The 25,222-nt window shown below is 39.7% G+C and overlaps 1 protein-coding gene across 2 annotated transcripts in view; it reads right to left on the reverse strand.

Annotated features, from left to right (window-relative positions):
* Positions 1-657: 657 nt before the first annotated feature.
* Positions 658-25,222, reverse strand: part of LOC145981965 (uncharacterized) — a 61,422-nt gene continuing 36,857 nt past the window's right edge. Inside the window, exons 10-13 of one of the 2 annotated variants that reach the window (XM_083115472.1) lie at positions 24,264-24,451; positions 13,553-13,902; positions 9,218-9,762; positions 658-855 (exon numbers count right to left, since the gene is read on the reverse strand). In XM_083115472.1, the coding sequence (XP_082971598.1) occupies positions 792-855; positions 9,218-9,762; positions 13,553-13,902; positions 24,264-24,451 (1,147 nt within the window). In that variant the 3' untranslated portion in view covers positions 658-791. Of the gene's footprint in view, positions 856-9,217; positions 9,763-13,552; positions 13,903-24,263; positions 24,452-25,222 lie in introns of those variants that run through there. The other variant, XM_083115473.1, reaches the window with a different exon arrangement.

The raw sequence follows: 25,222 nt of genomic DNA on the forward strand, positions 1-25,222 counted from the left end.
TTCACTTATCAGAATAAAGCAATGTTAATAAATTTAGGTTCACTTTAAGCGTTATTAAATGATCTTTCAAGCAACATACTTCTTTTATTGTCTTATTTTTTTTCTGGAAAACATTTTATGTCAAAAGTGTGAGGTGGGTCTATTTCTTTGCACACAAGTGTACATATCAGGGTTCATTAAAGATCTTGTTGAGTATACCTTGATTACCAAATATTCCTTCCAGCCAATTTATAGCCCATGATTTTCTTTTAATTTTAAACAGCATCAGCATTAGCTACTCTGCTACGATATTCTTCCGCTAGTGGCTCTTCCATCTTCTTAGCTTGCCTGCTTTGTGCAATGCCTTGTGGGAACAAAAGTATACTGACAAGTGTGGTAATGAGTACAGTGTGAGGCAAAACTGGCATGTGGGCAAGTACTGCAACACTAGTCCAACTGGAAACATCCAGCAGGCAATGTAGCCTTGTGTGATGCAGGCATAAGGCACAGCTACTTGTTATATACATCATAAGTCAATTAAAGGTTAAAACTAACTTTGGAAGTTCTTTGCCTTTTTCTTCTTTGGCACACAGTCAAAGAATGTAAAATGCACAGCACATGAACAGGAATTTCAAACAAGAAACATTTATTATTTCATCAATTTATAAAACTCTTTATTTTAAATAAGTTGCGTAATGGTATGAATAACATATTTTACAAAATTATCCAAATTCAAGTAAGGGGCAATTGAAATGCTCTTCTGCTTCTTTGGAACACCAATGTCACATGTGTGAACCAATGTTTACATTTCCTTATTGCAACAGAAATACATGGTTCAAAACGAGTAACACCAAATAAATATGCATTTGGTTTGACCTGCAGAGATAACAAAGAACTGACATAATATGCCATAACAAAAGATTCACTTTATTACTAGCGAGTGACCTTGCTAGCACTCCTCTTACTCATAAGATCTTGTTTACTTACTATCATTTATGACAAAAAAAAACAAATATTTGGTATAAAAATAGACTAGCGCTCTACATTCACATAATATCAGAACAGTGTGTAGCATGTTCGCTATTATCATGAAAATTTGTGAAACTGATCAACTGTTACAAACATTCTGTCCTGCGGTCTAAGGTGTCACGTTTTGGGCTCCGGCTACAGGACGCATGCAGGTTCGAGTTCCCTGGGGGAAGCATAACAACTTTTCTCCTGAGATTTCGGCCTGTGTATGGGACCATTGTGAGGAAATTGAAGAGCTATGAATGAGTAGCGTAACCCAGTTATGGAAACCTATGACGATGATTGGGGGTTCGTTGTGCTGACCACACGTCACCCAGAAACTGGTTGGATCATCTCCCACCTCCGGTGAGTGAGGCCAGCAGTCGGTAGGTAGGCCCGAGCCCTCAATGGGCTGTTGTGCTACGTATTATCATTAAATGAAATTAAAGAATACAGCAATTGCTAAAAGAGTTTTTAATTTTGCGAAATTCCATGAACATAGTTCAACATGCTACACACCATTCTTATTCTTTCATTGGAAGAAGAGCATTTTCTCTCATTGGCACTTTACGCTCTGCAACTTCAAATGGCACCCCTAGTTTGCCTCTTGGGAGGAAAAATTCACTGACACAGCTATATACATATACATTATCGTCTCCAGATCTATAATGAATGACTATAGGCTTTTTCCTTCAATTTTAGATCAAAAGGTAAAATGACAATGCATGCAGCACCAAATAGGTTTGCATTTTTTACTGTCTGCACCCCAGCACCATGGGGAGAGTAGCGAGCCTGATTCCTCATAAAAAAATATATCCACTTGTCATTTATTTATTCATACATTAGTTATATGAACTCTGTTTGTTGCACTTTGGAAAAAATCAGATGTCCCGTAGCTACTGGTAATGATTCTTGAACATAATAAACATTAATTATATATTTTTAAAAAGTTTTTCTGATACATTAGAGCACTATTACATACTTTCCAACATGTATGCAATAGCAACAGGATCACTATTCTCTACTAAACGCACGCCCATGAAATGAGGTGGGTGGCAGAATTTTGTGCTGTTGCCATGTCGGAGCACAACCCCGTGTGTTCGGAGGTTTAAGAGAATGAAAGATCTCGGTCTTTGTAACCCATGTGATACAAACTGACAGTATTTGCTCGAAAGGTCAGGGATGACACAAAAGTGCCCTGGGGAGAGGTCAGTCTGATGCTCGAACTAGGCAATGCAGCCCATTTGACATTGCCACACAGCACACGGGAACCAGAAACTTTTGTCCCGCTCTCGCTTTGCTTTTCCCCATATGTGGCACCAGCGCCATTCTGCCCAACTTCCTATTTTCATGGCTGTGCGTTTAGTGTAGTAGCCAACTTACTTGTAATTTTCTCACTAATGCTCCACTGATTTTTTAAAAAAAGTGGGGGAAGCTTTACTGTATACAGAAAAGGATTCATTCAGTGTGAAATCTGCCTAAAAGGGAAAAGGCTCTATCCCACAGGGTGCTGATAATCAGAATGTATTTCTCTTTTGATCACAAAACCAACATTTACTTTTTGATATGGGAGGAAAAAGGATCACCTGTCAATCAGATGACCTATGCTTGTTTGAAGACAGCCATACATAGGACCAACTGGTGAATGTTTGAACCACTGGAGAGACTGGAAGCAAGAATGTACATTCCCTACGGCCTGACTTACGATTGCTTTCAAGTTATTAACCCTTAGATGCTCGCTCAACTTCGAAAGTGGCAGTTTAAATGCTGGGACTGTTTTCGGTAAGTAATTTCACATCAAGTACAGCTCTCAAACAAAACACTATAATATTTGGACCAAAAAGGGATGAAGAGACAGGTAGGTGGAGAAGGTTACGTAATTTAGAACTACATAGTTTTTTATTCCCGTCCAGATATTTTTAGAATAATTAAATCAGGGCTCGAAAAAATCCCGGTCGCCAGGGCGACTAAAAATTTCAGCCTGGCAACTGATCTTTTGCTGTAATATTGCCATTTTTCAAGTTTGCACGTACGAAATTCTGAAAACTCCAAGTTAAAATTGCAGTACAGCGTAAGTTAGCAAATGATTTTTTTTATCAACGTTGTGAACATTTCATAGAATAAATAACAATTTCTTACTCTTCGTCCCCCATTTCCCGCTCTATCACATTATTTAGCGATGTTTTGAATACGGTGATGCTCAGCTTCTTATAGATTGATTGATTTTTGATTGATTTGCTTTCTTCTTTGCCACTTTTGACTTATTTGTGAAGATGGGGATGAGTGATGATATGATGAATGAACACTCACAAACATCCATGCTCAGGCCGGGATTCAAACCTGGGACCCCTGGCATCGTAGCGCGATGTGCTAACCACTCTGCCACTAGGGCCGGCTCACCTTCTTATAGTATGCACAATTGCCAGTAGGTGGTTTCCTGGCGCCTGATTTTCAGAGCTGGCGCCTACCTCTGAAGAAGATTTTTCGAGCACTGAATTAAATCAAGAAGACTTAGGTGGACAGGCCATGTGGCATGAATGGGAGGGGACAGGAAGAGTTTACAGGATTCTTGTCGGGAAACCTGATGGTAAGAGACCTGTAGAAGGCCAAGACAAAGATGGAGGGATAACGTTGAGATGGACCTAAATGAAATCGGCAAGGATGGAAAAGATTGGATTGATCTTGCAAGGATAGGGACAGATGGAAGGCTTGTGTTGCTGCAGCCATAAACCTTCGAGTTTAAGAATACTAGAGTTACAGTAATCGTGGTAACATTACAATACCTCTTCTTATTCAGTATATATCACACTAGAAGGTCATGATTATCCCTGAAAAAATAAATCCTCCACCACCTGACAATATTCAGCTTTCAGGGTTTATTGAATTCGGTTACTTTACGTTGCTTTTCTGCCCCTTTTGGCTAATACCAATGATGAACTTGCCTCCCAGATGGCACAGTGGTTGTGTCGTTGCCTTGTATTCAAGGGGTCCCAGGTTCGATACTCGGTCGAGGTACAAGTGGTTCGGATCCCACTTTAAACTGTAGGTCCAGTCCCAATTAGCCTTACTGTGCACAAAGTGGACTTAAAACACCAAATCAACCAACCAACGGTGAAATTGACGAAGAACAACCATTGGGGTGGAAAGTAAAAAAAGGTAAAGTGCTCCCCTGTGCATAGCACCACGCCATGAAGGTGTATAGGGGTGTGGGGGTAACGGTCGTGAGTGGGGGTGATGTGATCAGCATCATGCCCCTGACTGCCTTTACCCCCCACGGTTTCCCGCAGGTACCCACGTTATTCGACGCTGGGTGGGCGCCGGGGCCGCTTCCATCGTTAGAAAAGTTCCCGGATTTGAACAGGCCGGGGATCGAACCCGGGACCTTTAACATGGTACTCAGACGCGTTACCGACTGAGCCACCGCGGGTGGAAAGTAGTCAAAGTAAAATTACTGGCTTAACTCACCAATATAAATATAAAGACTGTCCAAATAATGTGCATTTACTGACCAATTTAATTACAACCTAGTAATAAATCAACATTTTAATAGAAATTACTAAAAATTAAATTTCATTAAAATATATTACATGGTCTCTGTTGTATAAAGAGCCGCGGTAGCTCAGTTGTTAGGGCGTCTGACTACCATGCAAAAGACCCGGGTTCGATCCCCAGCGGGGGAGAACAGGGACTATTTCAACCTGTTCAAGCAGCTCCGGTGCCCACCCAGCATCGTATAAAGTGGGTACCTGGAGGAAACTCTGGAGGGTAGAGGCAGCCAGGGGCATGGTGCTGATCACATCACCCTCAGCTCGGTCGAGATCAAGAAAATGTGGTGCCCTAACCCCACACCCCTATACGCCTTCATAGCATGGTGCAAAGCACAGGGGAGCACTTTACTTTTTTACTTCACTGTTGTATTATGGCTAACGTTACATGATAGGCCTGAAATATATACAGTGTTCAAGCTCTTGTCATTTCATTGTTTCATGCTTTTTTGTCTTTCAATTATCAGTTATCCATTTTGGCGGTCTTAAAAAATATGTTAGTGCAACACTTTCTTGTTTGTCATATCTGTTGTCGTTATCTTGTGTTAAACTGTTTAGAAGCAGAATATATGTATACGTCATTTGCAAATCTTGCAACAAAAATACTTTCTCTTCATTATTGTTTAAAAATATTAAAGGTAAAAAACACCCCCTTTTGAAAATAATAATTATGAAAACAAATTATTACTGCAAGGTAAAACCTGGCTTCATTTTACTTTGGTTTTTGTGAAGATGAAAACATTAAGAACATTTCTCAACTGTTTGTGTGTGCATTGTTGTTGTTCCATTGCTGCATCCATTGCTCTTTTTAATGTTGCTTTTTTCAGCAGCCTTCAACATATGTTTAGTTGATTGATTGATTGATTTGGTTTATTTTACTTCGCGTTTTGTGCCTCTTGGCTAATTTGCGAAGATGGGGATGAGTGATGAAATGATGAAATTGCTGAATGGACATACACAAAAAACCAAGGCCGAGTGGGATTCGAACCCAAGACCCTTGGCATCGCAGCGCGATGTGCTAACCACTAGGCCACAGGGTCCGGCTAACATATGTTTGGTTTTTACTGAAAAAGTCATCATGTATCCCCAAGTTGCGCTATCGAAAATGAACATGAATTAAAAATGAGGATAAAAACTGACTTCATTTTCGACCCCTGCTATGAGAGAAATCAGTCCTGCACTGTGGCCCTGCGGTCTAAGGCTTCACGCTTTGGGCTCCGCAATGGGACACATGCAGGTACGAGTCTCCCGGGGTAAGCGTAACAACTTTTCTCCTGCGATCTTGGCCTGCGTATGGGACCGGTGGTTACCCACCATTGTGAGGAAATTGGGGAGCTACAAATGAGTAGTGTAATCCAGTCATGGAAACCTACAACAACGACTGAGGGTTCATCTTGCTGACCACCAATGACCAGGTGACTGGTTGGATATGCCACTTCAGCAGGTGGGAGTGAGGCCGGCAGTTGGTAGGCAGGACCTAGCCCTCACGGGGGCTGTTGCACCATAGGTTATTTTTATTATAATTATGAGCGTTATCAAATTACAGGGCAGTCCCCTTGAACTTCCCTGATTTTAACTAACTTTTAAAATTTGTCTGTTGCAGATATGGTATTCCAGTAGGAAGTAAAGGAGAGACGAGATAGTCAAGTTTCACTAGCAATTTTCTGAATTCGGATAATCATCACTGGGCAGCGCTGGTGTAGTTTATTTACAAGATGGTGCCAATGCAAGAGAAAGCGCAGGCAGTTGTATGGTTTGCAGAAAGCAAGTCTGTAATCACTAGAGAGTGGAAGTTGATGAAATGTCATATTTTTTCTGACATCTCTGACACGATGCCCATTTAAAATACACAATATTACACTTAGTGTAGAATCCAATAAAAGGTAATTTTGCCAATTTTCAGGTTTTAGGTCATTTTATCCGATTTTCGGCATTTTCCCGTCATTTTTCGCAATATTCGATGGATTGTTTCGTCATATTTTGTCACTTCTTTCATTTTGGTAATATTCTTGAGTCTTTTCACTAAGGTGAACATAGGCCTATCTACGTATCTCGCAGGATTGCAATTTACGAGCTTTTCATTAAATTGTTTTAAAATTATTCTGTTGTTTCCATTGGAAATCCTCATTGCATATTTTAATTGAATGTGCATGTGCCTTTTTTTTAAAGCAAGATTACATTTTGTTTAATTTCCTTTTCAGTTCAATTTTTAACCTGAAACTAACAAATTTAATGTTCATTTTTTGCATTTTTTACGTCATTTTTTCCCATTTTTAGGACATTCTATAGTTCATATACCTATATTTTTCAGGTCATCAACTTCCGCTCCCTGGTAATCACTGTTCAGAGACAAGTTAGACGAGCGTTCCAGAAAGATGCACCAGATCCAAAGTCTATCAGACGATGGTTCGCAACATTTTTAGCTACAGGCAGTGTGCAAAAGCGGCATGGAGGAGGTCGTCGCGTATCTGAAGAGCGAGCAGAAGAGGTTAGAAATGCCTTTGCCCGTTTTCTTCTGGGGCTATGTGAAGGACATTGTGTACTCCACCAGGGTACTTGACGTGAACAGCTTACGTGCATGCAGCGTTGAAGCAGTAGCAACCATCACACCAGATATGCTGGAGTGAACATGGACTAAAATTAGTATCGTTTGGATATTGTTTGTTCCACCCAAGCAGCACATATAGAAACCTACTAATTTATTCAAGAAAATATTTGATTGATTGATTGATTGATTTAGTTTGTTTTACTTCGCGTTTTGTGCCTCTTGGCTAATTTGCGAAGATGGGGATGAGTGATGAAATTGATGAATGGACATTCACAAACAACCAAGCCCAAGCAGGATTCGAACCCGGGACCCCTTGCATCGCAGCGCAATGTACTAACCACTCGGCCACAGCGTCCGGCAAGAAAATATTTGAGTTGTACTTTCTGATAAAAGTGACAAAATTATCCTCGTGTCTTTTGTTTTCTTTTGGGAAGCAACAGAAATCAGAGAAGTTCATGGGGACCACCCGGTACTTGTGACAAACTTTGCAAACATGAATCTTTGAAACAGTACCAGAGCTACAGTATCTTCATATATTAAAATTACATCACTTTGTGGCATATCTGCAGTGCCAGGCCAGCATCTAAGGGTTTATAGCATTTATAATGCCTTCAATAACACTTCTGCAACCAAAATATAATAACATGCAGAGACCATTCATTGTCTGCCACACTAGTATCTAAGCAAAACAACAAATTCTATCTATCAGAAAACTGAGATGTCACACTTGCTTGTACTTCCAGTCAGGGTGAGCTTATACCATTATGAACCGATCTTAACACAATTTATTTACAAGGTCCATTGCATCTTGAAATCTTACGGTGGTGAAAGGTAAAGTTGTGTCACGTGCAAGAACAGTGAAAGTGTGGAGGTTGCATGGACGTCCAGCAGAGGGATCATGCCCACACCCCAATGGATAATTAATGTCAACCTGAAAGTACACATAATTTCATTTCAGGAATTGTAGCTTTCCTGGCGACGTGATTCGAACAAGTGTTCTCAGATTACCACCCAGGTTAAGTGTATGTTGGCTTCCGTTTCGAGCACATACATTGCACTCATCATCAGTGGAACACCATATATAGGCCAAACAGGACGCACCATTGAACAACGATGCAACGAACATCAGATTATTCCAACCTGAAAAGTCAGGACTTGCAGAACACAGCATCACAGAGGTGGACAGGGTTTTATTTACCGACATCAAAATAATAGCCAAATGTGGCAGTTACCGGGACCGACGAGTAAAAGAAGCCATAGCCATATCACGGGGGACGTGGGACTCCAGCTCATTCACGCCTGGAACCAACTCCTCCGTAAATCACGACACCAGCCGATGAGAACACCAGAAACCAGAGAGAGCCAATAAGAAGACAGAATCAAAATTCCACAACATAATTGTCATATATTTAACCCCATACTGGTCTCCTTTTCTATATTCCCTGATCATGAGAGCAGTGTATGCGCTCAAAACGTTGGAAGCCAACATCGACTTAACCTGGCTGGTAAACCGAGAATACTTATTCGAATTCCATTTCGGTCACAGGATTTGTTATATAGCACTGCATTTCCGCCACTTTTGGTTAATCGTGACGATGACGAAGTGTGATATTTACATGAAATTGATTAAGAGACTCCCAAAGAACAACCATGCTCAGGTAGGGATTCAAATCCGGGACCCCTGGCATTGTACATGCTATCCTAACCACTCCGCCATGAGGTTGGCTCAGTCACAGGAATTTGTAGGAACATGGTAATTTCAAACTGAATGGCTACTTTTGTGGGGGGATGTTTTGTTTGCCCCCTCACCCCCGAAAGAAAAATACCTTGCTTGCCTCTTTCAGGGGGGGGGGATCCAGTAAGACATCTATGGGAGGCAGGACCCCAAATATTCTCAATCTTAGCAATATTGGAAATGGTGTAATCAGCACCATTCCTCTCAGCCGTTTTATGCAGGGACATTTGTTGGAAAAATTCCCACCTGAGAGCGATCACATGGCAGTGAAATCACAACAGCTCTCCAGAATTTGAACCAATAATCTCAAACAATGACACAATGGTATTCACCCAGCCTTAACTATTAGTACAAAGCTCTCCTACGTAAAAAGTAATAATAATTTAAAGTTGAATTTTGTACTTATTTCCTCCCAGTCTCTCCTTCATGCTGCACGATCTATCGTCCACTTTTTCCTCTCTTAGCGATCCTCTTCCCTTCGGTGTCGGAAACAGTTTGAGTTTCCCGCCACGAGATTCGAATTTTGTAATGGGAGACGTATCCCTCCGCTCCTTCTGCTTCATTTCGCCAGCGCTCGGTTTCCGGATCTCCCCGTCGCTCAACCTCCCATACTCACCCAGCTTCTGCTCCCGGCTGGGAATGCGACGGGTTCGCCGAGGCGTCGGGAGAGATTGAGGAGCACGAGGGCACGGTGGGAGCTTGTGACCGACGGAGCAGCCGCTTCCGTTCAGGCTGGTCTCCTGCATCCGCTGCTGCTGCGAGCTGCGTCCCTGCTTCTCCAGCAAAAGGATCTCCTCGGAGTGGGTCGTCTCGGTCGTGTACCTGTTGGGCACCAGCCCCTGGAGGAGAGGTTTCTGGCTCACACTCGCCAGTAGTGGTTTGGGTATCTTTCCTTTTCTCGGCGCAGTGCCTGGATTAGAGAATCCTGGAAAACAGCAAAGACCCCGCTGAAAAAAAAGAAGCACGTCTCGTAGCGGATAAGTGGATCTGGGAGATGGTTAAGGTTAGTGCACACAGCACAGCACACTGCATGCGTTTTAGGAAAGTTAAAAAGTGCAAGGATCAGGGTGAGTCAAGTCACAAGTCACTCGATTGTGCTTACAGCATGTAAATATACAAATAACAAGAAATACCTTGATCACTGTTGGGTGATGTTCAATTTCCTACAGCCGAAAATTCTCAGAATGATAATGATTCAGGCAACAATTCCAGGATTTTGCAGTGAAATTTTTGACAGTTCTAATCAATAACCATCTTTTGAACAATTCTCTGAAATATCCCAATTAATATATATTTATAATCATAAGTAAATGTTGTAATTCTTGGACATTTAATTCAGACTTCAAGCACAATGCATACAGCTTTCTTCACAAAGCTTCAGGAGCTGAAGTGTATGGAATTTTATGTATTTAGCTATTAAATATGAAAATGCTAGTTAATGTAACTGCACAAAGCACATGAGAAGAAAGAAACAAAAATTAAAAACTGCCTGCTATGAGAAATGATGAAGCATTCCTCTGATTGGTGAAAACTTTAAACTGAGGGGCTAGTGCTTTCATTTACTATAAGAAATAGCTTATAATCAACTTTTCTTGCAGATGAATTGTGATGAGAAATTCACAACATACAATTTCATTCCCTAACACTAGCAAGTATTTTGACAGAACTAAATTAATGCACACCTTATGCAAAATTGTACCTAATTCCCTTAACTTACAATAGTTTGAATTTGATTCAATTTTTGTTATTTAGCGTTGCTTTTCTGCCACTTTTAGCTAATCACAATGATGAGGATGAGTGATAATATGATGGAAATTGATGAAAGGGCCATTCACAAGGAACGCCCAATCCAAGATTTGAACCTGGGACTCCTGACATCATAGCACACTGTGATAAGCACTCTGACACGGAGGCTGACCACAACAGTATGAACATGTTTCATTTGAAACATCAATAATGCTAAAAACATGTTCAACAGGAAGTATACGAGAATGTTCAAAATTTGTTATCCACCATTTTAAAATAAGAAATCTAAACTTTTGCCTGTTTGTAAATCGTCATTGATTTACAATCTTTGATTGCGAATCAAAGAACAATTTTAAGAAACATACCCACACTGATCATGGTAACACAGCATTATGTTTATCAAATGTATATAATCGGGTCTAAAAGCTCAAACTTTGCATAAAATTAACATATACTTGTAATATTCAATTCTTCACACTACTTCAAGCAACCACATCCATGCAACATGCATATTCTCAAATCAAAGGAATGAAAACACAACCTTCCCAAGAACACTACAAAAAACATCTGTGGTCTACAGTTTGATGAACAAATTCACACACGCACACACGAACAGCACTCCAGTTCTTAGCCAACATCTATACCACAGCAAAAAACAACACTCATATTTAGGGCTGAGCCCCTGACCGATTCCAACTGATGCTGATACTTGTATAATTCCTTTAAAATAACAAAGGCTAGTTACCGAGTCATAAAACTCATCACATCATATTCGATCAATGACATTAAGTAACTCCCAAATTATTCTCATGTACTATTATAGCACTTTATAATGTCATGTGACAGTTTATGTGAACTTCTTTCTACCCCCAGAGGATGCAAAAAGAAGAAGTTGTTTCTAAAATCTTGCAAGCATTTTGACAGTGTTGCAGTTACACCTAAAAATCTGTAGATCGTTATAAGTGTTCCTCATTAATTTCATGAACCACGATTTCACGTAAACAACATTCTTGTCGTTTGGATTAACCTGTAGAGGGAGGAAAACAATGTAAAAATATATACAAATCCAGATATATACAGTAGTGGCATTAATTCTGGACACTTTTAGTAAAATGTTATTTTTTTATAATCTCGAATGTAAAAACTGTATTCTGTATAGAAATATTAAACAAGTTTAAATGACATCGTTCAGTAACTTCAATAATTGCATCTGAGTGCAGCATTGTAGTCTATTATTGTTATTGTTATTTTCAACCAACAGAACGCTTGTGTGCGATTGTTGTATAGTAGGTCAACTGGGAGCATCATTGTTGTACATTGTTCAGTAGCTTCAATAATTTCATCTTACTGCAGCATTGTTATCTGATTATTGGCATTTTTTGTATTGTACTGTGGGTTAAGTGTGAGTTTCATTGTTTGCTGCAGTTGGGAAGTCGACCTACTATACAACAATCGCACACAAGCGTTCTGTTGGTTGAAAATAACGATAACAATTATAATCACACTATAATGCTGCACTCAAATGCAATTATTAAAGTTACTGAACGATGTCATTTAAACTTCTTTAATATTTCTATACAGAATATAGTTTCTACATTCGAGATTTTCAAAAAAAATTACATTTTACTAAAAGTGTCCAGAATTAATGCCACTACTGTATTTATTAATGCTCATTTGGCCCGGCTCTGTATATGCCCTATCCATTATTCTGTCATTTGCAATAAAATAAAATCACTGTAGTGTCGTTATCGACCAGCAGTCACCCACAAGACTCTCTTCCACAACGACATTCATCCCTTTTCCAAGAACTCCAGAATAAGCCTAGCATGATGATAATGCTGGTTTTAAAAATGTCGACGTTCTTACCACATGAATTTGCAAGCAAGAATTGGCAATGAATGGTTTCTTTTATTTCCACATAGCTTAGACCACAACAAGGCAGTTACGTGCCTTCAATGTCACGTTTTGGCATAGTGCTTTCACTTTAGCTCTGCCTCTGATCTTGTCATCTGCTTCCCAGGAGGGTGCAACATTCTCGAAAATGTACTTGGAATTCCTGTGAGGGACCCCAACGGAAGGGTGAATGAACCTTTGAGGACAAAACTTGTTGACAAATGAGTTGTTTCTCTTGGTCACTCTAGCCACTCAAAAACCTTGTTATCGGCAATGAAAATTCAACCGAAACCGATCGGCTCAGCCCTAGTCTTATTTATGAACTGCAGAATTCACACACAAGTCTTCACCAAGGAACTGAATAATACAAACTGGTCTGTTTTAGGTGTACTGGCATCTGCAGTAACTCTCCATTTACTCTTTGTCTATACTTTAGTAAATATCCCGAATAATGTTCATGTTTGGTGTTGTAGGCAGTGTAAATTAAAGAGGGGCAAGCTGGGGTTTACCTCCCACCCCCAACACCAAATACTTAAATATCCCTGACAGTGGATGCAAAATATAAGGGTTGTTTCACAAATAATTCTACAATGCAAGCAATGTGTACATACAAGAAAAATAATTATTCATCTATTAAGGTTGTATGTTGTGTGTATGTTGGCTTGAAAAAGTTCTGGGAAACCAGAAAAATAAAATAAAAGTATATTACTTTGCATCTATAAAAAGTGATTATGCAAACCTTTAAGTACCTGGCAGCAGAAGGTAAATTTTCATCCCTATCCCTCCTCGTAACAATGCACAATATTTGAGACAATCTTTTCATCTTCACATTAAATGTAGTTTCCAAATTAATTTTGAGACTTTTCAGCATCATACACTGAAGTACTTTATGTACCATTTTTGAATCTGATAATTTCATAATGGAAATTTTGACTTTGTCTTAACCATGCAAAATAGAAGGCAAAACTTGAGGTTGCATGCACTTACTGAAAAAAGAAGTTAAAAGTAAGACCAAATCAGTTTAAAAACCAGAACCTGAATACCTCATGTAATTTGTACAAACCCCGATGTGAACAACAGATAAAAAAGTCTTCCCACCTTGCTAAGCAACTGAGAGTCGAGTTGCGAGTCCAACTCCTTCAGCTGGTCATCTAAGGATTTCTGCGTGTCGTCGAAGCTCTTGTTTGTGGACCTCCCCGTGCCAGCGCCTGTGTACTTCATGGAGGAGACGAGCGTGCTGGTGGAGAGTCCCAGGGAGCCGGAGGGATACATAGACTTGGGAGGTTCCGTGCTTGTGTAGGAGCAGGAGCCGAGAGCCGTGCTGCTGGAGGAGGAGCTGGGCAGAGAACTGCTGGTGAAGGTGGAAGAGGCGAGGCCGCTCGTCGTCAGGGAGCACGAACTCAGGACGCTGCTCACGGTGGAGAATACGCTTGTGGTCGCCGCAGCACCTGTTGACAAACCCAAGCACAACTCACTTTAATATCCTAAGGATAAACAAATGAATTTAAGACTGTGTTCTAATGGGCAGCTGCTGTCGCCTGCAACTCTGTTACACCTGTGGAATCCTCCCTATCATTGCAGCCACATATTTATGGTAAAAGAACAAGATTTCGGTACACAAACTGGGCATATTTTGGGATCAAAAGCAGTATATAAAATAGCATTTCGGTGTTAAAATGGTAACTTTGATTTAAAAACTATACTTTAGACAAAATTAATATTTCACATTTATGTAGTTATCAGAGTATTAAGTTTATTCCTGTGAAAAAAAGACGTTAACACTTTACTATCCCGGAGATGGATTTCTTCAAATTTACAGGAGAAAGTACTTACACAAATCATTTTCTGTAGCGTTGTTGTTCGGGAATGTAGTTTCGATCCATTTTAATGCGAATGTATGTGGTTTTCTACGAAAATCTATTTCCGACGTGCTATTGCTTCTGCTGCCATTTGCTTTCTGCACGAGAGCACAATACGCTCCCGTATTGTCCGTATATGCTAAATTGAATGAAAGGAGTGCTAATGGAACCTAACCTAACCTAGTAGGCATACCTCGTCCCCTTGATGGTTCGTGGGGCTATCATGAATTTTTGGGCTGCCCGTGGAAGGTTTGTGGGAAATAAGGAACAACAGTAAGTACTCGTTATTGTAAGAAATAGACATTGTTTTCGTTAGAAATTCATTATTTCACCTAAAGAAATGTTCCGCAATGCTGAATAGTACGTTAATGTAAAAAATTGCGAAATAAATCATTGATAGGTGTCTCCGGTATAGTAAAGTAGTACCAAAAAGACAATTTTTGCTTCTCAAATATTTACAGAAGAATTAATAAATTTTTCATGATTTGCATAACTCACAGGATAATTCAGAACTCTGAAGTTTTGTTTTGTACAGTATATTTCACATTTTGCAGTTCATTTCGTGACAACACATGGTAACAAAATGCCCCTCACACCTTTCAAAAACATGAAAAATTAACATTACAGTGTGTTACTTCATATATCGTGTTTTCGTTAAAAAGGAAACATGCGTGCCTCTAGTCATCGTCCAAATCAGCATCATAGAGATAGTTGGGATGGAAGGCATGACAAGTACATGCATGCTTCAACTCGCGCAGTAGCCCTAAACTCAGCAGCCATATTGTAACTTTCACCTTGTGTAGGCAACATTTACTTGGGATGGGCAGATATGAAATTTTGGCTGATACTGATAAAGTACCGATACAAACTTACCCACACCCGATATTCTACCAATCTGATATAAAATTCCAAATGATCTTGAAGAACCAGAATAGTTCATTTACCTCATTAATAAATGTTTGTTTCCAGGTGACTGCAGTGAAAAAGAAGTTGCATATTTAGACATTTAATTTTTTAAAATGTAGGACATAACCCATAAAAATTATAACAAAATGGCATAATTGTTGCACTAAATTATAAGATATTTATAGATATATCGAATCGGTAAAATAATCGGTAACTTTACTGATACACAGAAATGGCTATATCGGCTGATACCGATAGAGTACCGATTAATCTGTCCCATCCCAAATATTTACTGAATAGACGACTTAAAACTTAGTGCTACCCGAACATTTTACAGATAACATTGTACAGGAAAACCTCGTTAATACGATATTGGTTAATACGAAGTACCCTTTAATCCGAAGTTCTTCCCATTCCCCAGCCGATAAGATAGGATTTATAATGTATTTCAGTACGGATAATTTTTAACACGAAGTTGTTTACAAGACCCTTCCGCAAAACTGGTTTCGCTTAATTCGAAGTAGACACCTGCGTAAGTCGACAAGAGAAGATCGAATGTGGAAAGAACTTGGACGTTATTTTAACTTGACCTTGACATGTTTCCTTGTCCTAAGAGCTGCTGACAACTCGAGGGAAGCAGCCCGAAATGCCTGCTGGACATTGACATTCTTTGTCATTGTGCATGGGAGGTCAAGCTCTTTCCCTGCTGAATGCGCCACCTTGGAAATATTCACCAGTGGCAGATGAGAAATGCAAGATAAGATCGCACGAATGTTCCAAAATACAAGACGCGTGGCACCTGGAAGTCTCACCCATCTGTCTAGCTCTGAGCTCGAGATTCAGCAGTTTCCCGTGAGCGAGCAACTTTTGGCCTGGTAACCGACAACTTCCGGTAACCACTTTCATTAAAAGCATGTTCTTTGTGCCCTGTAGAACTTCATAAAAAAAGGGAAACTGTTACAGATAATCAAAGCCACATAGGACAACTAAAGATCGTCAACCCGCTTAATGCGTTGTCATCTAGGTTTCCCGCAAAAGTTGACTTCAATCTTACGTATGTTGCAACTCCCGTTTCCCAACTGTGCCGGTCATAAAATTTGCCAAAAAAGTGTTCCTTCTCCCTTTTTCCTATCAGCAAACAGGGGGATCATTTGCTAATTGTTTCGGCCACGATTTTCTTGCTCGTGTGCATACACGGGCTCCTTTCGTTTGGCATCTAAAATAAAGCAACTAGTTCTTAATACCTTCTTCAAAACGAACAAAAACTGGAGGATAAGAAAAAGAAAAGTGACCCCCTCCCTTCTCCTACAACAGCTCATTATCCGTCACTGGTGTGCATGGCAATGTGATAATTGCAGAATTCAGGTCCCTCTTTCTTGTTTGAATGCATCTGTCTGGATAGGAAATATTGCCCGTACTATTGTCTGTTGCATGGTAAAACGTAATGCAATGATCACTTTTCTTTTTCACACTGCTGATAAAAGTTTGGTCTTCGACAATTGCCTTATCTTTAAAATGCTGAGGATTTCCCTTCTGCCACCTGCTGCTCTAACTTCCAGCCGGTCTCATTGTGTTTACACTGCAGCTGGCGCCAGTGTTTAGTCTAGCATCTGGAAAGTTGCTTGCCGATAACAGCAATGACTCATCCAGGGCGAAGGAAAAAGTGTCATTGTTTTGAATCTCGCAAAGCTGTTTTGATTTGACGATAACGAAATTCGATCTCCAGAAAGAAAAGTTAAAACAACTTCAGGATGCACATAAATAAAGTTCGTATAATCGGCACTTTTCTTCAGAACCATTAGCATGCTGCTGTAAAAAAATCTCAATGCTTAATGTAGGAATATGAGAGGAAAAGTTTTGGCGGAGTGAGTGTTTGACCTCCTGAATCCAACAATAAATTGTCGATTAATCTGAAAATACACAAGTTTCGTAAAGCTTGTTTTAAGTTCATTTTATGCTGATGAGCTAAGCGGGACTAAATATACAGTTTAAAAGTGGAATTCAACCCAGAGTGATTATCAAGTGCGGCACTGTTTAATGTGTCCTAGGATACACATTCAGTGCAAACTGATCGCAAGTTGCGTGTTTCCTTTTTCAGAGTGGATTACAATGCAAGTTGAGGAAGAGTTTCGACCGATCCCTGCAAAGGGGGAGGGGGGGCGAATATGAAGGTAACTGAAGCAATGAAAACGTGACTTTTTTTAAGATGTGTTTTAGACAGCCGAACCAGAACGAAATTTACAGCCCCGATGTTTTTTTTGCCAAGGAAAGGTTGTGTTCTCTCCCAAGAGAATCTTCTCTTACCAGTTAATCCTGTAACGGACAATGTTCTAGTGACTGCACATAAAATCTAATATTCATTCTGTCCGATTATCTCCCGTCTCTTGCTCGCGCCAGTGTGACTACTGTCAAGATTCTTCAGAGTTTCACTTCTTGCAATAAACAAGATTATTTTCCTTTCCATAGGTCTCCGTGCAAATGTTTTTCTTATGAACTAAATGAACTAAAATTGTAAAAATTTCATGGAAGAGCAACGACTTTGCAGAATTGAAAGAAAATACCGTTTTTTAAAAGACTTTTTGCCACAACATGCATCCCGTGCATAACCGGTTGTATAACTAGGCCGGATAAATGGTGTTACAGTCTCCTTGGAAACTTTGTGTCCGCGTAAGCTCCGTGTTCTCATTTTGTGTAACATTTTTTACACTTTCTTTAAAATTTATAATATTATTATATAGTACATATAAAGCTTATTTTCTGAGCTACCACCAAGTATAAAACATCCGTTGTGGGGGTAATTTATACTCTACTTTATTTACACCTGAAACACAGGCGCCATCTTGAAAAGTTTGGATAAGTAGAAGTCGTTTAATTCGAATTTAACATTTTGTGGTCCCTTGAACTTCGTATTAACGAGGTTTTCCTGTATGTAGAAAAATTGAATCGGTTATACAAAAACATTGTAACGAACAGTTTGCCGACCGAGACATTAATTAGAATATAGTGACATGTTTTGTGAACTGATGGGAAGAGTTTTCTGCACCATAGAACTTCCCGTATGAGAAAAAACATAACAGAATTCAACATCACTGTTTTTCTGTTGTTGTGGCACTTATTTTTTGTTGGAGACAGCGTTGTTCATGTGACCGACTCAATTATGAAAGAATGGTATCTGCCTTCTGTTTCCGTAGTGTGGACCTGTGCCTCAAAGCCAGGTGAGTGATGTTCAAGCAAGTGGGCCAAGTGCCAACTGTACTGCAAGGCAGCACCTAGATTTGTCAACTTCGATGGTGCTTGCTGATTTGGTCACAGCCTAAATTATATGCAGAACACAGTTTTGGAGGATAACCACAGCAACTTCATGAGCTTGTCACTGAAGGTGCTGAATTCACGTCCCAGCTATGGCATTGCATTTGTACTTCATTTTATCTTCATCATCAAGCAGGATTCACACTAGTACTGGCTAAACAAATTCCCCAACTTTTCTAGTTAAGTTTAAAATAAATTTTCTTGGGGCTTTAGAATACTAATGCAATAATGAAACTTTAAGTGTTCAACTGCACTTCCTATTCAAGACAATTGATTTTGTATTCATATTTTTGTTACTTTACAATGCATTTCTTTTCTGCCCCTCTCACATAATCGTGATGAGGGTGTGTGACTTGATTTTGCCACTCTTGGCTAACTGCTAGGATGAGGATGAGTGATGATATGATGAAGGGACACTCGCAAAGAACACTCACGCCCAGGATGGAATTTGAACCCAACAACGCTTGGTGGCAAGACACAAAATTGACCAATTAATGTGTTTGGCTGCCGAACTGGCATCAAGACAATTAAGTTTAATCACCATTGTTCAAATGATCAAAAATAAAATATGAAAATATTTTATATATATGAGGGCTGCTGGAAAAGTTTCTGCAATCAATATGAAAAAAGACATGTGAAATTGTGAGAATGGCTTTATTATTTTTCATGAGAATGGCTTCATTATTTTTCAAAGAATTCACCCTTAAGATCGATACACTTTTGCATACTCTCAAACCAATTTTGAAAGCATTTTTTATACTATGAAGCTGATACCTCAGAAACCGCTGTTCAGAATGCATCAACAGCTGCTTCAGGCGACACAAATAGCTCACCACGCATGTTATTTTTATGTGTGGGAACAAAAAGAAGTCATTAGGTGATAAATCAGGGGAGTACGGACAATGAGTCATTAATTCGACATTTTTACTGGACAAAAAATAAACAGTTTGGTGTGCTGAGTGGGAACTGGCATTGTCGTGGTGAAGAATAATGCGACGATTTGGGTTTGTTTTACGCAATTCATTGATGATCTCTGGCAAACAAATTGTTATATACCACTCAGCATTTACAGTTCTTCGATCTTCTAAAGCTATTCTTGCCACATGTCCGGTATAACAAAAGAAACAAGCAATCATTTGCTTGGCAGCACTCCTCCAACAAACAACTTTTGTTGGTTTGGACTCACTTTGAAACACCCAAACAGTGGATTGCTGTTTAGTTTCGGGTTCGTATAAATAGATCCAAGTTTCGTCCCCTGTAACGATGTAGTACACCAAATTTGACTTGCCTCGGTTGAATTTTTTGAGCATTTCTTTACACCAATTTACACAAGCCTGTTTTTGAGCTTCAGTCAAGTTGTGTGGGATCCAACGGGTTGAAAGTTTCCGTACATTCAGATGACCATGCAAAATCTTATGTATTGCTTTCATGTCAATGTTCAAAGATGCCTGAATCTCACGGTATGTCACATGCTGATCTCTCTCAATTATTTCATGCACAGCATCAACATTACTGGCAACAACAGACGTTGATGGACGACCTTTAAGAAATTCATCACTGAGAAAAAACTGCGACCAACCTGGAATTCGGAAAATCAATTGTACGCAGTCCTATTGGATGGTGCTTCATCCCTAAAGGCCAAATAAAGTCGCTCGATGTATTGTTTCAGTGTTAAACTACATTTGAAATCATAAAAAATAATTGGCGGAAAGTGTTCACAAGAAATTTCCAAGGTCTATTCTTCCGATTTTTATAATAGTGGAACACTAGCGCCACTGTTGGTGCTAGTTTGCAGAAACTTTTCCAGCAACCCTCATAATATTTTCCAGCGAGAAATTGGTTAAATCCTGGAGTGTACAAAAACATAATTTTTCCAGACATTTGCACATTTCTCAAGGATCCCAGGCCAATGAGAACCCCGTCAAGATTAATCGAAAGAGGCCCATTAGCGGTGTTCAATAAAGAAATGAAAACAAATATATATACAGGGTGTCTCATCTAACTTTGAGACCTGAAATATTTTCGACACGAAACAAAATATGGAAAATCTACTTGCATGGAAATGTACCCACGTCAGGGGCTCACAAAATGAGGGGATATGCACAATACAGAAAATTCACAAATTATTGTATCCAACACATGTTAATTTTTTTTATGGACCATGCATGATTTTTCTGGCGAAATGAAAAGTAGAGGTAAAATTATGGATAACAGAATTGGTTTCACCTTCCTACATCAAATATCTGCAGAGATAATGAAACATTTAAAGGTTGGCAGCATGGACACCGTTTGTCGCACCACTGTCCTTTCTGCGGGGGTTAAAGTAAAGAAAACAACACATCACGGGTCACGTCTCAGTTTAGTGGTGTCTTCCGACCAGGTGTGTTTTACTGCTGTAAGTGTTAAACAGGGAAATCATACGTACTCTAACGCATTTGACGGTTTCTATTCTCAGCTATTACTTGTCGTATTGATATTTGGAACCCTGTTTTGTTGTTACCACTGTGTTCTCTATTTCATCTAGTACGTAGATATGCCAGTTTTCAGTAATGAAGAAAAACTAGATATTATTTTAATATACGGCGAATGTTACAGAAATGCGACATTGTACGCTGAACGCTACGCAGATCGATGGTGCCCTTCACCTCGTACCATTGCCAACATCTGCAGAAGTCTCATCCAAACAGGCAGCTGGACTCCCAGAAAGTGTCAACGTAAACACAGCAACTTACGTGGCCGCGGTGGCTCAGTCAGTAACGCATCTGACTACCATGCTAAAGGTCCCGGCCGGTTCAAATCCGGGAACTTTTCTAACGTTGGAAGCGGCCCCGGCGACCACAGAGCGTCGAATGACATGGATAACTGGGGGAAACCCTGGGGGGTAAAGGCAGTCAGGGTCACAGCATGGTGCAAAGCACAGGGGAGCACTTTACTAATTTTTTCTTCTTCTTCAGACAGTGATACGCATAATTTCTTCAAGACACTCTAACCCTTCTCATGGAGGACGTGGCATTGGAAACCAGTCTATCAATGTTGTTCCAGCATGATGGGTGCCTCGCACATGTTTCCAAATCGGTGGATAGGACGGGGTGGTCCTGTGGAATGGCCAGCTCGGTCCCCTGACTTGCCACCATTAAGTACTTTCTCTGGGGCGCAGTGAAAGATAGAGTCTATAAGGAAGTCCCAACGACAGTAGATAATATGAAACAGCGTATTACTGCGGCGTGTGTGGCAATATCTGAAGAAACACTACAATCTGTGCAATGCAATGTTCACCATCTCCACAAGTGTATTGATGCAACCGTTGGTCACGTTGAACATCTGCTGAAGTGACACAGTTTCATCAGATAAGACGTTACTGATGATTTGTGAGTGTGATTTTCTGTGCTGGATGTACGTTACAAACATGACGTTTATTTGAGCTATAGGCCACTCGTAATTTTGTTTCGGAAAGTGAAACCAGTTCTGTTCTCACAAATTGTACCTCTAGTTTTCAGTTCGCTAGAAACACATACATGTTCCATTAAAAAAAATGTAACTTTGAGTTGAAAGTGATATATTTTTAATTTTCTGGATTGTGCATACCCTCCCATTGTGTGAGCCCCAGACATTGGTACATTCGTGCACAACTCGATTTTTCACATTTTGTTTCATTTCGGAAATTTTTGAGGTTGCCGAGTTAGGTGTGACACCCTGTATATCTTAATATAGTGAAAGGAAGTACTTGCTTATCCATGAAACACTTGTGTATACAAAACATTATACAACTGGCATGAGTTTATAAATCCTGATTAAACAGGCAGCATGATTTGTAAAGGTTAGCACAGAAATACAGAAATGTAACTGCATGAAAACACTACAACTTTGGTTATGAGAATGTAATTATTAATTAGGGATGGGACCGATTAATTGGTACTCTATCAGTATCGACCGATATAGGCATATCGGTGTATCGGTAAAATTTCCGATTATTTTACTGACCCGATATATCGATAAATATCTGATAATTTTGTGCAAAATTCTAACATTTTGTTGTATTTTTTATGAATAATCTCCATGCCCTTCTTTCTAAAAAAGTAAATGTCTAAATATTCAACTTCTTTTGCACTGCAGTCACCACGAAACACACATTTATTAAGGAGATCAATGAATATTTCAGGTTCTTCAAGGACCATTTCTAATTTTATATCGGATCGGTAGAATATCGGTTATCGGTATCGGTAAATTTTATATCGGTACTTTATCGGTATCGGCCAAAATCTCATATCGGCCAAAATCTCATATCGGCCCATCCCTATTATTAATGAAGATTTTCGATCGTCCTGCAACCTTACGTTATAGGTGCCAGAGGTGAATACTATTTGCAGGCTTCCCTGTGACTTAAACTCGTTGACATGCCAAGGTTTCAAATACAAAGCTAGATTAGCCTGGTGCAAAGTCCCAAAATGTGAGAATTTAGCAAGTCACTCCCCCCCCCTCCACATGAAATTCGGGATTCGAGCTACATTTTCCAGCCGTGCCCCATGCATTTTTATTTTTCCCATAAGGATAACGTATCTAGAATGTAGACATCATTGCCGGCCGAACCTGCTCTATGACTCTCAAAGGGTCTGATCACTTTAATGTTCTTTTAAACTTGAGCTCAAAGGTATGCAGACGGTCATGTACGAGTCCGAGAGTCACAGAATACATATTCATTGCAGAAACATTGCATTAGAAATTTATAAATACGGAGAAACTAGTACTCACTTTTATCCGCAAAGTTATTTTTTCTTCTTTTTCGATTAATTTCAGTGGCCACTGCCACCATCCTCGATGGAACTGGCTGTACTGTTGCTTGGCATGAGTCTTGTTTGTAGTTCTCTGGCTGTTGCTAGGTGCGCTGCTCTTAACTGTGCATCTCTGTCTGTGTCGTCTGCTATTTCCGGGCCAGTAACTGTTGTAGTAGGGGAATCCAAGTGTGGTGCACTTGCCCGCTATCGATGTTTCCCCTACTACAACAGTTATCGGCCCGGAAATAGCAGACGACACAGACCGAGATGCACAGTTAACAACAGCGCACCTAGCGGCAGCCAGAGAACTACAAACAAAAGACGCACACCAAGCAACAGTACAGCAAGTTCCAAGTGGCAGTGGCCACTGAAATTAATCGAAAAACAAAAAACAGCTTTGTGGATAAAAGTGAGTACTAGTTTCTCCATATTTATAACAAGTTTATGTTAAAAAAAGAGTACAAGGCACAACTTATATACTTGCCTGCAAGTACTTAACATCATACTCATACAGGGTGAGTCAGAAGTCCCTTAACAACCCATATAAAATGTAAAGGAGTAATGTTGGGTACAATTGGTCATGATAGAAACAGGTTAGGCCCAGGGGAACCATAGGCGTGTGTGTCAAGTGCATACTGCATACCCTTGAGCTCAAGTTTTTAAAAAATGAAAGTGATCAGACCCTTTGAGAGTCATAGAGCAGGTTTGGCGGAGATGTCTACATTCAAGGCATGTTATCCTTGTGGGAAAAATAAAAATGCATGGGGCACGGCCAGAAAATATTGCTCGGATACCAAACTTGCATTGGGTGTTTTTAGGTCAATTGGCACCCAACTGGGGGTGGGTGGAGAGGGGTGCCTTGCTTTCCTATTACATAATAATAATATAGAAATTATTTTTTTTGCAATATTTGGACCAGGCTAATGGTAGATATATAGAGCATGGAAAACTACAATTCCTTACCACGACTGTCGTGAGAAGATCCAAGCACTAAACCAAGATCTGAGTTCCCGTGCATGCTGGGATGAGGAGTGTGGTGTGGCGACCGCATCAGCAAACTTGGGTAAGAGACGTTCTTGTCGTATGCATGCTTCTGCAGCACTCTGATCATGGCGTCACGCTCTGCTAACTTGGATTCCAAGTCCTTCACCCTGGAGGCAAAAATAATCAATGTACACATGGCAATAACATTAAAATAATAATTCATATTATTGGAAAGAAAGGCGCAGTAGTAAATAATTACTAGAGGTACATATTTTTGGTAAATAAAAAGGCAAAATTTCGGTACAAAAACATAGTCAATTTCAGGTTCAAAAGCGGTAAATAAAATGAAATTTCGCTGTTATAGTGGTGAAAAAGCGGCATATAAAATGACATTTTGTTTTAAAAATGAGAATATAATCCAAAATTTGATTTAAGAAGTGCACTATTACACAAAATAAACATATCCCTTCTAATAGCACATTAAATCATTACCAGAATATTAAGTTTATTACTGTATAAAGGGGTCCATTTTTGCTTCTCAAATGTTTACATCAAAATTAATCAATTTCAATGAATTGCATAACTCACAGGATACTTCTGACTTCAGAAAGTGTCGCGTCGGTATATAAACGGTAAATTTCGTGTTCGCATTTTGCAGTTCATTTCGTGACAAAACAGGGTAGGAAAATGCACCTCACACCTTTCAGAAACATGAAAAATTAGCATTACAATGTGCTATTTCACATTTTGTGTTTTCGTCAAACGAAATATGTATGCCTCTAATAATTACACAGAACCTTAGTACTCAGTCTCCACAAAGTTGTGTTTAGTTTGTGGCCACTACCACCATCCTCGTTGGAGCTTGTTGTCAACAACACAACAAGCACTAAGTTTCTCTGTTATAATAATACAAACAGCACAATAAAAAAGACATTAAA

Source organism: Lepisma saccharinum, chromosome 30 (genome assembly GCF_977018435.1).
Source record: "Lepisma saccharinum chromosome 30, izLepSacc3.1, whole genome shotgun sequence".
NCBI lineage: Eukaryota > Metazoa > Arthropoda > Insecta > Zygentoma > Lepismatidae > Lepisma > Lepisma saccharinum.